The sequence below is a fragment of the Barbus barbus genome (genome assembly GCF_936440315.1).
Source record: "Barbus barbus genome assembly, chromosome: 34".
Taxonomy (NCBI): Eukaryota; Metazoa; Chordata; class Actinopteri; order Cypriniformes; family Cyprinidae; genus Barbus; species Barbus barbus.
In genome coordinates, this window is record NC_136762.1 from 15766099 (window position 1) to 15779154 (window position 13056).

General features: G+C 35.2%; 2 protein-coding genes across 3 annotated transcripts in view; both read left to right on the forward strand.

Annotated features, from left to right (window-relative positions):
- The window catches only part of LOC306854523 (exocyst complex component 3-like protein 2), a 35943-nt gene extending 30255 nt beyond the window's left edge, over positions 1-5688 (forward strand). For both annotated transcript variants that reach the window (XM_079392642.1, XM_079392641.1), the window contains exons 12-13: positions 1680-1801; positions 3904-5688. In XM_079392642.1, coding sequence (XP_079248768.1) covers positions 1680-1801; positions 3904-4183 — 402 coding nt within the window. In that variant the 3' untranslated portion in view covers positions 4184-5688. The remainder of the gene's footprint in view (positions 1-1679; positions 1802-3903) is intronic.
- A 5958-nt stretch (positions 5689-11646) lies between these two features.
- Positions 11647-13056, forward strand: part of LOC306854098 (mediator of RNA polymerase II transcription subunit 13-like) — a 36105-nt gene continuing 34695 nt past the window's right edge. The window contains exon 1 of the mRNA XM_079391916.1: positions 11647-12333. Within this exon, the coding sequence (XP_079248042.1) occupies positions 12265-12333 (69 nt within the window). The 5' untranslated portion in view covers positions 11647-12264. The remainder of the gene's footprint in view (positions 12334-13056) is intronic.

Here is a 13056-nt window from a genome sequence, read left to right on the forward strand (position 1 = left end):
AATATTTCAGATGTAGCTTTTATTTTTATATTTTCAGATTTTGTTTTAATTTTAGTTTTTAGTAGTTTTGCGTTGTGCTTTTGTAATTTGTTTAATATATTTATTTTTACGTTTTAGCGTTAGATTTTTAACTTAATTTCCAGTAATGTTAGTTCTTTAACATAAACCTATTTAAGTTAGTTTCCTACGCAATGTTTCTATTTTTTGTTTCAGTTTAGGTAACAATAATAACCTTGCTGTCAGCCAGATATATGATGTTAATTATGATATAATTATAAAATATGCTAGTACTGGTCAATTTTAAATATTTCATTATGATCAGCAGAGTATGAAAATCTTTGGAAAGTGTTTTTTTCCTTGCAGTTATTCCTAAATATCCAGTAATGTCTACATTTTCCATGTTACAGCAACATATGAGGTGGTCAACTTGTTTCATATTTATGGGACTAAATGGGAACCAGAAAACCACAATTACAATTCTAAGATTTTTTTTTTACTGTTTTCTGAATCAATTTAGGTAACACTATATTATATGTGTCCTTGTTGCACGTTACATGTATATATTATAATTGTCTATTATATTATATATTGTATATTATAATTACACTGTAACAAACAGTGTTGGGGTAACACACTACAAGTAACGTGAGTTACGTAATCAGATTACTCTTTTTGAAGTAACTAGTAAAGTAATGCATTACTTTTAAATTTACAAATTAAATATCGAACATACTTTTTCAAATAAGTAACGCAAGTTACTTTGTTTTCCCATTTATTCACTGACACCTCTCCTGTCCCTGTGTTGGGAGAAATTAGTGAGTGAGTGCAGAGGTTCTTCCCTCAGCCTGAGGTTTATTCATTTCACTTTTAATGTGAAAAAGTGAAATTAATGCAAGTAACTTGCATTACTTTTCATAACAAGTAACTAAGTAACGCAATAAGTTATTTTTTCATAGAGTACCGCAATATTGTAATGCATTGCTTTTAAAAGTAACTTTCCCCAACACTGGTAACAAAGACACTGTAAAATAAAGTGTAACCTCATTTTGTTTTTATTAGTATGGCAAATATATTTTTCTTATTAAATCCTTATTCCCAGATTCATCACGCTTGAGCTAGATTCTAAGTATGTTTTAATCACTCAAAAAACATTTCTAGCCGACAACTTTTCAAACAAAAGAGATTGTGAAGAATGGGCTCCTCTGGAGTGGGCATGGAGGCAGATGGCCAAACAGGGCTTTGGCTCCAAAGGGCATCTCTATGACCCACCCAAATGCTCCTTTCCCCTGTGTAGTGTCCGCCCCTTGCTTCAGTTTAAACATCCGTTTGTCACCTCGGTGGACAACAGGATACCATTGTTAATGGAAGAATGTCCTGGCCTGGGCCTTTGAAGTCATGACTTGCCTTTAAGGTCAAACTGAGAGTCAGGAAGAACTGCCTTGGTGTAATGGGCATTCAGATATTTACCCTCAGTTGGAACAACATGTGCTCCTATACTTAATCCTCTAGGTTTTTGTTTTTCCAGAGACGAGGGTAAAAAATAGCCTTCGGAGTCGTTTGGGCGCGCAGCCGAGTTTAATCTGAACGTTCATCTGTACATTCCAGTTGCTGATCTGTCTCGGCATATGAAGATTGATCTGGTGACTGATCTGATCTTATCTTTGTTTGCCCCCATCCAGGAATCCTCCGCCTCATGGCTCGACAGCGCAATTCCTCACTTATCGGAGATCATTCTCTTGGAAGACACTCCCTCTATCCAAATGGAAGTTGGCGTCCTGGTACGGGAATTCCCTGACATACGGTGAGTGTCTTGAGGGGTGGCAGGCCGCTCGGCCGGGACACCTTGTAGCCCCTGATATGATCGAGGTCAAAAAGCAGAGAGCTCAGGTCATCTGACAAAACATGGTCATTCTGTTTGAAAGCAAAAGAGGGGCTTGTAAAAGCAAACAAGAAACTTTGCGGTTTCCTGATTTTTATGGGAGACTGTTTGGTTATCCCAGATTCACATGAAAGGTGTACAGTTGTCCAGCTCTGGATCCTCACAAAGACAAAGCAAAAACACAGGCATCCTGCCAGGGCCTGACCTAAAGCTCCATGGTTTAACCTAGAGAGGGCAGTTGCCTAATCAAGAGCCCTATACGGCTGCAGAATCCAGAGGAAACTCTCTTTTGTGGAATGTGTGCTAAATAAAGCTTGAACCTTCAAATACATGACCTAGATGTGCTGCAGGCTCCATTGTTTAGCATTAGCAACACCTTTGGGGTTTTAAACTGATGAACGCTTGGAATCTCTCCCATCTACCATATATATATTCACACATTTTATGATCTAGGGAAACTTTGAATGAGCAGTAGCCTACTCTGGGAAGGTTAAATTAGGATTCTTTGCACCCTGTTGTTTCAGCTGTACTTATATACAGCTATACATTATACATTACGTATACAGTACATTATAGACTATTATAAAGACTTTTTTTGTGTGTGTCTTCCAATTCGAAACATTAATACATTGCATTAAACTTTTTGTTTAAATAAATAAATAAATAGAATGTAAAACATATATGTATTAGAAAAAAATAAATAAATACATGCATGTGTATATATAATTAAATAAAATAGAACAAATCAATTCTATGATTTCTAGAATCTCTCTCTCTCTCTCTCTCTCTCTCTCAGTCTCCCTCTCTTGTAAATCTTAATTTGTAAACCTGCTTTAATCCTTTCTCTCTTTTTTAAATTCAATTTACAGTTTGCCAAATCTATAGAATAAACTTCAAATACAAGCCCAAGTCTTTTAAAACATTTTTGTTTTTGTCTTTGTATTTGAAGAATTTTCAGTTTAGACTAATATTCTATTCTATTTTAGTAATATTCTATTTCTATTAAGTTATGAAAAAAAAAAGTTTTCTGAAAACAAATAGGCTTGTACTTTAAGACAAACAAAGCATGTAAAGAGAAATTCAGTTAATGAAGGTCTACTCCAGTATAGTTTCAGTACTGACCACCAGTGTTGGGGACAGTTACTTATGAAAGTAATGCTTTACCGTATTGCGTTACTCCCTAAAAAAGTAACTAATTACATTACTTAGCTACTTTTTATGGAAAGTAATGTGTTACGTTACTTTTGCTTTACTTTTTAAATATGAGCAAGGCTTGATTGTTTTTAATATAAGAAGTTCTATTTATAGCAAATGTAAAAGCCCTTTCACACCAAAAAGTGTAATGAATAAACCTCAGGCTGAAGGAAGAGTAAATTCACGTCTGTACAGTAGAACGCAGAAGAAGGTTCAACACTCTTCAGCAATAAAAAACAATGAAACACAATTGTTAGTTTATCTAAAGTCATTTTTGCTTATTAGTATGGTTGAACTGGATCATCAAAGGTCAGCAGCAAAGACATTGATTAATAAAATGGGATTAGATACATTTGTGTTGTTTAACATATTTAAATATAGCAGATTTGCATCATATTCTGAGTTTGCATTTCACTGTTTTAATTCATTTTGATGAATACTATATCTGTTTTTTGCGAGTGGGATGAATTCATGCACCTTCACGTTGAGTCTAGAACTACAGTAACAGCATGCTCACACAGCGCACTGTCAGTCAATAAATGGGGAAAAAGTACCTGCCGTTACTTTTTAGAAAAAGTAACTCAGATATTTTCTTGTAAATTAAAAAGTAATGCGTTACTTTACTAGTTACTTGAAAAAAGTAATATTATTACGTAACTCGCGTTACTTGTAATGTGTTACCCCCAACACTGCTGACCACTCACCATGAAACCATATTACGGTTTGACTAATGCAATAGATGCAATATTTCACTTATGACGCAGTACAGTGATTGTTAATACGCCTCATACATGAGTCAAGAGTGAATAAACTTTTCTTGTGTTTTGCAGGAGGAAGCATGTTTCCGCCATACTCAATATCCGTGGGATGACCCGACAAACAGAAAGGCAGGAGATCTTGAATATAGTGAAAGACATCGAGAACAGCGAAAGCGTCATGCGGGTGTCCCGGGACAGGGCTCTCTTCGCTGAGGTGCCGGTGACATCAGAAGTACACTGTCTAAATGTAGGCCTGAGCCGCGTGGCCCTCACCGCCTCGTCCCTCTTCTCCAGCATGCGGTTCCGGCGCAGAAGGACTCCAACCAGAGAAACCCAGGATGACATGCTGTAACCCAGCACTCATAGAGCACTGGAGCCCATCAGCACAGCATTTGTTTCTAAAGTGCCATTGTCATATCGTAAGGACAAGTAGGGACATTTACAGATGCTCATGATTGCAGGTTCTCTGAGAAAACTGAAAAAATGACACTACAGTTGGCATCACTATAACTGTTTTTGCACAACTAACGTTGCAAAGGCTTGTGTGAAATACAGAGGCACCAAAAAGATTTTGGCACTTTTAAAAATGTATGAATGTCTTTGCATTATATAACAAAATATCAAATCAAGTGGCATTTATTATAGAAAAAAAATAGTAAAAATACACTTTTCTAGAAAAGATTTTACAAATGAACTTTGTAAGGTTTTAAATGATCAATGACATTTTGTAGTTGTAAAATGTTAGTGGAACATGTTCATATATTGTCTCAGGACCAGTTGGTTAAAGGTCAGAGCAAAAATGTCAAAAAGAGTTCTGTGAAAAGGTCTAGACTCATTTCATTCCTAATACTATGAAACTCATACATTCTGTGTATCTAAAAATGCCCAAATAATCTTTGGGGCCACTATAAGGTTTTTTTTTGTTTGTTTGTTTTTTCATGGAATTGATGTATGCTATTGTCTGAATATATAGTGCAAACAACTCTAAGAAATGTCTTTTAGGATCTTAAATTGCAGGGGTCCGAGTGCATATTGTATAAATGATATAACTACTGATCAAATCACTGCTTGGTTTTGGGAATTATTAGCTTTTTTTCTAGATCACACCATTTATAATTTTTACTTTTGTGACAGTAATTGATAGTTATGAAATTGTGTTTTTGTGGGGGTTTTTTGCACATGACTGAAGACTGATTTTAAGGTACTATGCAATTGCGGTTATCTTTCAATTATTTTCATATTTAAAAGGATGATTTTGTGGTCCAGTCATCTATTATCTTGTCATGAAAGATAAATGTATTTTGTTTGAGATCACTCAGATTTACCTGTGAAAGAAATCAAGAGGGACTATTTATGTATTGCAAGATTTATTTATTGCACCAGTAATTTCATTAATCTGTAATAAATACTGAAGAACAACAATGGAAACCAATCCAAGCACAAATAACTACAACCAAAAAAAAAAAGTAAATTCATGAATAATTGTATCACTTTAGAGACACTGCGCTCAATGTACAGCCATAGAAGCTTTTGGTGTGTTTACCTTAAATACTAATGGACAACTTTTCAAACAACATTTATGTATTCTGCATTTACTGTGGCACAGAGTTTGTATTTGAAAAATATCATGTTTCATCCAACTTGTCTTTTCAGAATAAGTCTGTATATGTTGCTGTGTGAGCGCCATGGAAAAGAAATCAAAGAACATTTCAGTAAACTTTAGGGTACTCTGCATGTTGCTACATATGAAAGACTTAAGAATTTGACGTAAACTGATATTTTGGTTATAGGAAGAAAAATATTTTACAGTGTACATATATTAAATCACATATGAATAAATGACAGAGGATCAGTTTCTGTGTGTGTGTTCATGACTACAACAGTAAGTCAGATACACTGGGATCTTGTGTGTTTCTGTGATTCATCATCATCATCCAGGTTGCCCGTGATTTTGGTCGCCGCTGTCCTTGGTGCTGAGCGCTAGTCCAAAGACGCATGCGCAAGGGCTTTAGACACTAAATATTATTTATAACACTGTAACAGTGAGGAGTACAGTAATCAGTCATATTTTTAGAGAATAGTTTGTCTTTGTTATTTATTTGAACAGTTTTGTTGTACATCTTTGTACTCCAACTAGGTTTATTTGAAAGTCAATTTCTGTGTAGCCATAGGCCTATGTGTTTCTTGCCAACGACAAAACCATCACTGCGAATTACCATTTCTTTGGTCAATACAAAAAGTTATTAACGATCATTAATTCACCTCAGCGTTCATACTCATGAGGAGCATGCAATGATCTCCTATAATTCTTACTGAATAATATGTGCAGGACTGCCGTGTAATAAAATGCCATTAACATTATAGATCTGGCAGCAGTTCCTCCATGTGGTCTTCTGACTAATATGTCTGATGAAGTAGATTTATCCATTAACTGTCTTGTTTGAAATTGTCTTGTTTTTAATCGATTTTCGTTTCAGTAATAAAAAAAAAACACTGGTGGTGGTCACTTTGCACCACGTGATTATGCTAATTAAAATGTCATTTACGGCTGAAATTAAATTTAAGATTTTGTAAATTAAGCTTACATTTTCAATATTAATGGTTTTGGGTTTTTAACAGCAAAGGTTGACCTCTCTCTCTTTCTCATAAATTCATACGTTTGTTACAGGTTTTTATAAAATGCTATATTTAATTTATATGGATATGCGATTATATATCCATATGGATTCATTCATTGTGTTTTAAAATATGCATCAAATGTTTGTGTCCCTGATGTTATGTGCATCTATGTACACTAGATGGCGCACTTCTCACACCAAAAAAATCACTGACATCACACGTGTTCTAACTGTGTGTTTTTAGCTTACTATGTGATTAATAGTAGACCCCAGGGGCGGACTATGGCGGACTGGCCATCTGGAGCAGCGGGAGTTTTCCTGGTGGGCCGTTGTACAAACGTGGGCCGGCTCTTTGCGTAATATATATAAAACATGGATTAGTAGTAAATGTACATATATCCTTCCATCGGCCAAGACTAATGGCCCGCGCGGCCCACTTCATTCAACAATTCTAATTAATAAACCGTGCTCCGGCTCAAATGCGCTCGTCAATGTCAAAATGTTTGAAACAGCCAATCAAAGCGCAGAAGGCTGTTCACAGACGCTGAGCTGCACGCGACTTGAATGCCAGCTGAGGTAAGATGTAAGCAGCTAAACATGGCGAGACAATTCAGCAATATTTGCCAACCGTTTAGTTAAACGACAGACATTAATTTTCAGGAATGCAAACTACTACTGGCCTTTTCACATTTCTCAGATTTTAATGCCGTTATTCGAATCGTCACAATGTAGGCTATAATGCAGTTTTCAGCAGACATGAGATAAGAGTTAGTTAGTGTAAATCTGCTTTCTTCCGTGATTTCACGTGTTAAAAGTCTTAAAAAATCGTTCTCAATCTTAATCTAGAACAATGTAAATCTGAAGACTTTTGGTTTTGAGTGCTGTGCATAGGAAAGTGATTTATATTATAGGCCTAATAAAAATATAATTTGCTTATTAATTCACATGCATTAGCTTATTTTATATACACACTGGTGGTTAAAAGTTTGAAATAATTAAGGCATTTATTTATTTGAAAGAAGATTTAATTTATTTGATCAAAAATACAGTAAAACAATAGCTTACTATTATGAAATATTACACTTAAAATAGTGGTTTTCTATTTAGGATGTTTTACAATGTAATTTATTGATGTGCTCAAAGCTGAATTTTCAGCATCATTACTTCAGTGTCCCTTCAGAAATCATTCTTATGCTGCCTAATTTACTGCTTTTATTATCAGTTATTATTTGTGATCAATTATTAATAATGGTTTTATTATTGGTATAATGGTTCTCAGAGCAGCATTTATTTGAAATATAAGTACTTTGTAATGAGTTTAAATATATTTACTGTCACTTAAATCAATTTAATCAAAGTCCCTTTTTGTATTCTATAATCTTTGATTAATTCAACATTGTTGAAGAAAAATATTCATTTATATTTTTGAATCTTACCCTAAACTGAATGGTATCACATTTTCCACAAAAATATGAAGCAACACAACAGTTTTCAACATTCATAATAATCAGACATGTTTCTTGAGCAGCAAATCAGCATATCAGAATGATTTCTGAAGGATCATGTGACACTGAAGACTGGAGTAATGATGCTGAAAATACAGATTGGATCACAGAAATCAATTATATTTTACTATATATTCGCATAGAAGACACCTATTTTAAATTGTAACATTATATATTTCACAGTACAGTTTACTGCATTTTTCATCATCAAAATAATTTGTATACTCTTTTCCACAATTGGAGCTCTATTCCTTAAAATGATAGATGTCAAGCTCCTGCAAAAGGACAAATACTGTATATGACCAATAGAAAGGACCCATAAAAACAGTCCACATTCAACAGTCCAGCATTGTGTCATATGGACTGATAATATTGGTATTTAACTTTAGTGATATTAAACTGTCCCTCATAAAAATTCTTTAAAATGATTTACTATTTGTCATACACACCAGAAAAGACTAATTATAATGTTGCGGGCTGGGTTTGGTGGGCTGCTCTGTGCCAAAAAGTCCAGGGCCATTTTTTGGCCCCAGTCCACCCCTGGTAGACCCTGTCATAAATGTACTTTCTTTTTACAGTAACTCATGACATGTCTCAAGTATTTAGGTTGTCAAGGAGTAGAACCTGTTGAAACACAAAAGAGTCCCTTAGCATGTCAAACACACAGCAGGGGTGAACGTGGGAATGGGTCAACTTAATGAACCCATCATGGGTGTGAAAAAACACTCCATAAAATAATAAAACACTTTAATGATGTCTCACATTTAGGCTAAATGTCATTTGTTTAAAGTGACAGTTTTTGACTTTAAATTGTGTAAACTTTTCAATGTCAGTCAAAACGAATGAATTTGAAAAGTATGAAAAGTTTCTTTTGAATAAGTACTGAATAAGTGAAACTGGAAAGAATCAGATGTACAGCTTCCAAGCTTTTGTAAACAGAATGAACAAGAACAAAATATTTATTTAGTGCATTGAAATAGTTATATAAATCAAACTTAATTAACATTACAAAAATATTAATATTGACACTGAGAAAGGAAATTAGTGACAACTTTATTTCCACTTTATTTTATTATTGTATACGTGATTAGCTTTTACCATTAGTTGTTCCTGTCATTCAAACAAATGCAGTACATACAGTAACATTGCACATTTTAAAAACTCTTAATGCGTAATCATTGGAAAACGTGGAAATACCTAGATATGTAATCATGATATAAAGATTATATATATATATAAAACTCAGTTTTTAACAATTTTCAATTTTCATTGTGCATTCCAATTAATTTCAATCAAACTGCAGTTGGGTTATTTTGATTAGGTACAAAATTACTAAAAAAAAATACTAGCTAACTAACACAATAAAAAACATGATAGCATATATATATATATGTGTGTGTGTGTGTGTGTGTGTGTATCTGTACATATGAAGAGTTTATTTGCAAAAACAGATAAACAGATAATAAGAGATATATATATATATATATATATATATATATATATATATATATATATATATATATATATACAGTGCCCTCCAAAAGTATTGGAACAGTAAAGACAAAAACTCTGTTGGCTGTGGAGTCAAGACATTTACAAATATGATTAAAAGATGAATATGAGACAAAACTACAGAATGTCGCATTTTATTATTGGGTGATTCAACACAGATGTTTTAGCAGCTAAGAAGTTCAGCACTTTTAGAGTTTCATCCCTCTATCTGATGTGAGCATAAGTATTGGAACAGTTGCCTCACAGGTCTTTCTAAGTGATCAGCTGTGTCCTGTTGCATTAATTTTTCAGATATTAAAAGCAGGGAATGTGTCGTATCAGTTATATCCATTACTTCTGCATTCTGAATCTTGCATTCGATGATGACACACACAAACCTAGATGAAGATGAGGGAGCTGACTTTGAGAGAAAAGCAAGCAATTCGGATGCTAAAAGAAAAGAGGAAGTCAGCTAGAGCTCTAGCAAAAATAAAGGGCATGGAGAAATCAAGAGTTTGGAAACCAGCAGCGACACCAGCAACCAACAACTACATGATCGGCTGAGAAAACAACAGTAGCTGATGACAGACAAATCATAAAAGCTGTGAAAATGAACCCTAAAAGACTGTACGTCTGTAAAAGTCTGGGGTGATGCTCTGACAATCTACTGTCCTCAGGAGACTTTGACACAGAATTACAGATGCTACAGGCAGATGAAAACCTCTGACCAGCACCAAAAATAGAAAGGCAAGATTAGAGTTTGCAAAAAAGCACAAAGGTGAGCCAGAAGAGTTTTAGAACTGTGTTTATGGACCGATGAGACAAAGATGAACCTTTATCTAAGTGATGGGAAAGCAAAAATGTGGAGAAAAAAGGGAACTGCAATGATCCCAAGCATACAGCCTCATCTGTAAAGCATGGTGGAGGTGGTGTCATGGCATGGGCATGCATGGCTGCCTCTGGAACAGGCCCTCTCAACTTTACTGATGACTTAATGTATGATGACAGTAGCAGAATGAATTTAGAAGGATACAAAACCATCTTGCCTACCAATATTCAAGAAAATACTCCAAGATTCATTGGGAAGTGCTTCATGTTGCATCAGGACAATGACCCAAAACAGCCTGCCAGTTCAGTCAAGGAATTTATAAGGGCAAAGAAATGGAAAGTCTTAGATTGCCCAAGTCAATCTCCAGATTTAAATCCGAACAGGAATTTCACCAGCTGAAGAAGAGAGTAAAGGCAGAAACTCCCCAAAACAAGCAACAATTGGAGCTGGCTGCATTAAAGGCTGGGAAAAGTATTTCAAAGGATGAGACCAAGAGTCTGGTGATGTCTATGGGTCACAAACTCACTGCTGTGATTGTGCTCAAGGGATCTGCAACTAAATAATAGCTTTTAATCTTTTATATCTGCCTTATGTTCAACTGTCCCAATACTTATCAATGAGTGGGATGAACTCTAAAAGTGCTGTTCTTTTTATTTGGTAAAACGTGTGTGTGTGTGTGTGTGTGTGTGTGTATATATATATATATATACACACACTTATATATACATATATCATTGTAGATTGGAATACATAAAACCATGATAAACATTGTTAGTATTTTGGGTGGAAGGGGGAAATTATAATTTTTTTTATCAAATATCTTTATTTTTTATTTTATTGTAGAAATACTGTAACTCCACATGACATATTACTGTAAAGATTTTTTATATGAGGGGTTTTCAAACTGGGGTCTGGGGACTTCCGGGGGGCTGCAAGGGAGTCTACAAAAGTTCTACAAAATAAAATAGGCCAATGTAAAATAAAAAAAGGAATAAGTTTCCATGAACAATCTCATTATTGGTGATTAATAAATAAAAATTAGATAAGAAAATAAATAACATATAACAGTACAGTATTGTAAGCAAAAAAAGTAACAATAGAAACTACATATTCTACATTGTTTTAAGTAATTTTTGTAAATTAATAAATCACACTTATAATTTTTTTTTTTTTTGTTCAAAATACAAATTGTTTGTTTATACAATAAACTATACAGATGCCTTTTAAATTTTAAGATCCTATCTAAAAGATCAAAAATCTCCCTAAAAGGAGTTGACAGCTCTCTTGGTGAATCGACTCTTCTGGAGCTTCATGGAATCCAGCATCGACTCTTTCCTCTTTCGAGTCGCCGCGCTGCCAATCGGAGCCGAGTAGAGTAGAGTAGACTGGCGTAGAGTGTAGTGGAGTTGTGTCCCTGTGGCCGCCATTAAAGGATGCGACCAATGTATTCAAACAAACCAGTGAGACACAGCTGAGCACAGCACAGCCTTGCCTCTTTTAACCAGAACCTATTACTTTCATCGTCAGCTTCTCCGTGAATGGCCGTTGACGACAGTCTGGCGAAGACCTGGAAAGGAGCGAGTGATTTTTAGTGAAATTTGAAGCTGAACTCTTCTGGCTTGAACTGTTTGTTGCTGCCTCGCTTAGCCAGGCTAACATCAGCTAGCCTGATGCTATGCTAAGCTAAAGCCTGGGAGGGCTGAATTCACCTCCCTAGCCCCTCGGACTGCTGAAATTACATATTGTTTGATGTAACAAATCTGGGGGGAGAACAATATCTCATCGCGGATCATGGTAAATGCGCGCAGGAAGTTTTTAGCGCAATTTTTCCTGGTGAGTAACCTCTAGCGGAGTAATAGCGGAGCTAGGCTAATTAGCTCGCTGGACGCGAAGCCGTCCCGCTGATTGTGTCCGAGAAAAGGTCCAAAACCCATCGCATTATCTGTTCCTGGGATCTGAAAGAGAGGATGGCCCGCCGGACTGCGTTTTGATGATGAGTTCTTGTTTTGTACCCAACGGGGCGAGCCTGGAGGACTGCCACTCCAATCTATTCTGTCTGGTAAGAGATCAACTGACTGAGGGCCAGAAGCCATTTTTAGCCGGCCAGTCAATCAAACAGAGGCCTGTTGATCTTAATACGAACTAAACCGCTGCCGGTTTGTAAATGTATGTTAGACATTCAGGTGTGTGTTTGTGTTGTGTAGACGGAGGCTGGCGACTGAGATACGGCTTTGTTTTGTTATTTAGGTCTGGTTTGCCAACGTTGGTAAACACTTGCTGAACTAACTGGCTGGAACAAGCTGCAAGTTGTTGGCATGAACTCTTAAGTAGAAAAACAGATTTAGCGAGAGTCATGTTGAACAACATCAACAATCAAATCCAGGACACTGCATAAAAACCATTGTTTATTTTCATGCAATGGCTCATTTTGAGATTATAGGATGGTTTGCTTTCATAACATGTCGTCTTTCATATTAGTGAAAAGAAAACATCCAAAGTTCAGTGTTTATTTAGCATATGTTTTAACCATAGATCGTAACAATTTTATTACACTTTGTCTATCTGAGCTTGTAGGTTTCAATTATAATATATTATTTTCTCAAAATGACTTTTTTTCACTTCTGCACTGAGCCAAAAATCTCCACTTCACTTACTTACACCAAAGTGAAGGTTTTTACAGAGGGGTTTTTGTTTATATATCTGGCTTTTATAATTTTATTACTAAAAATATATATGTTTTTATATATTTTTTTGGGCTGTTGTGTGTATTTTCTGATTTATG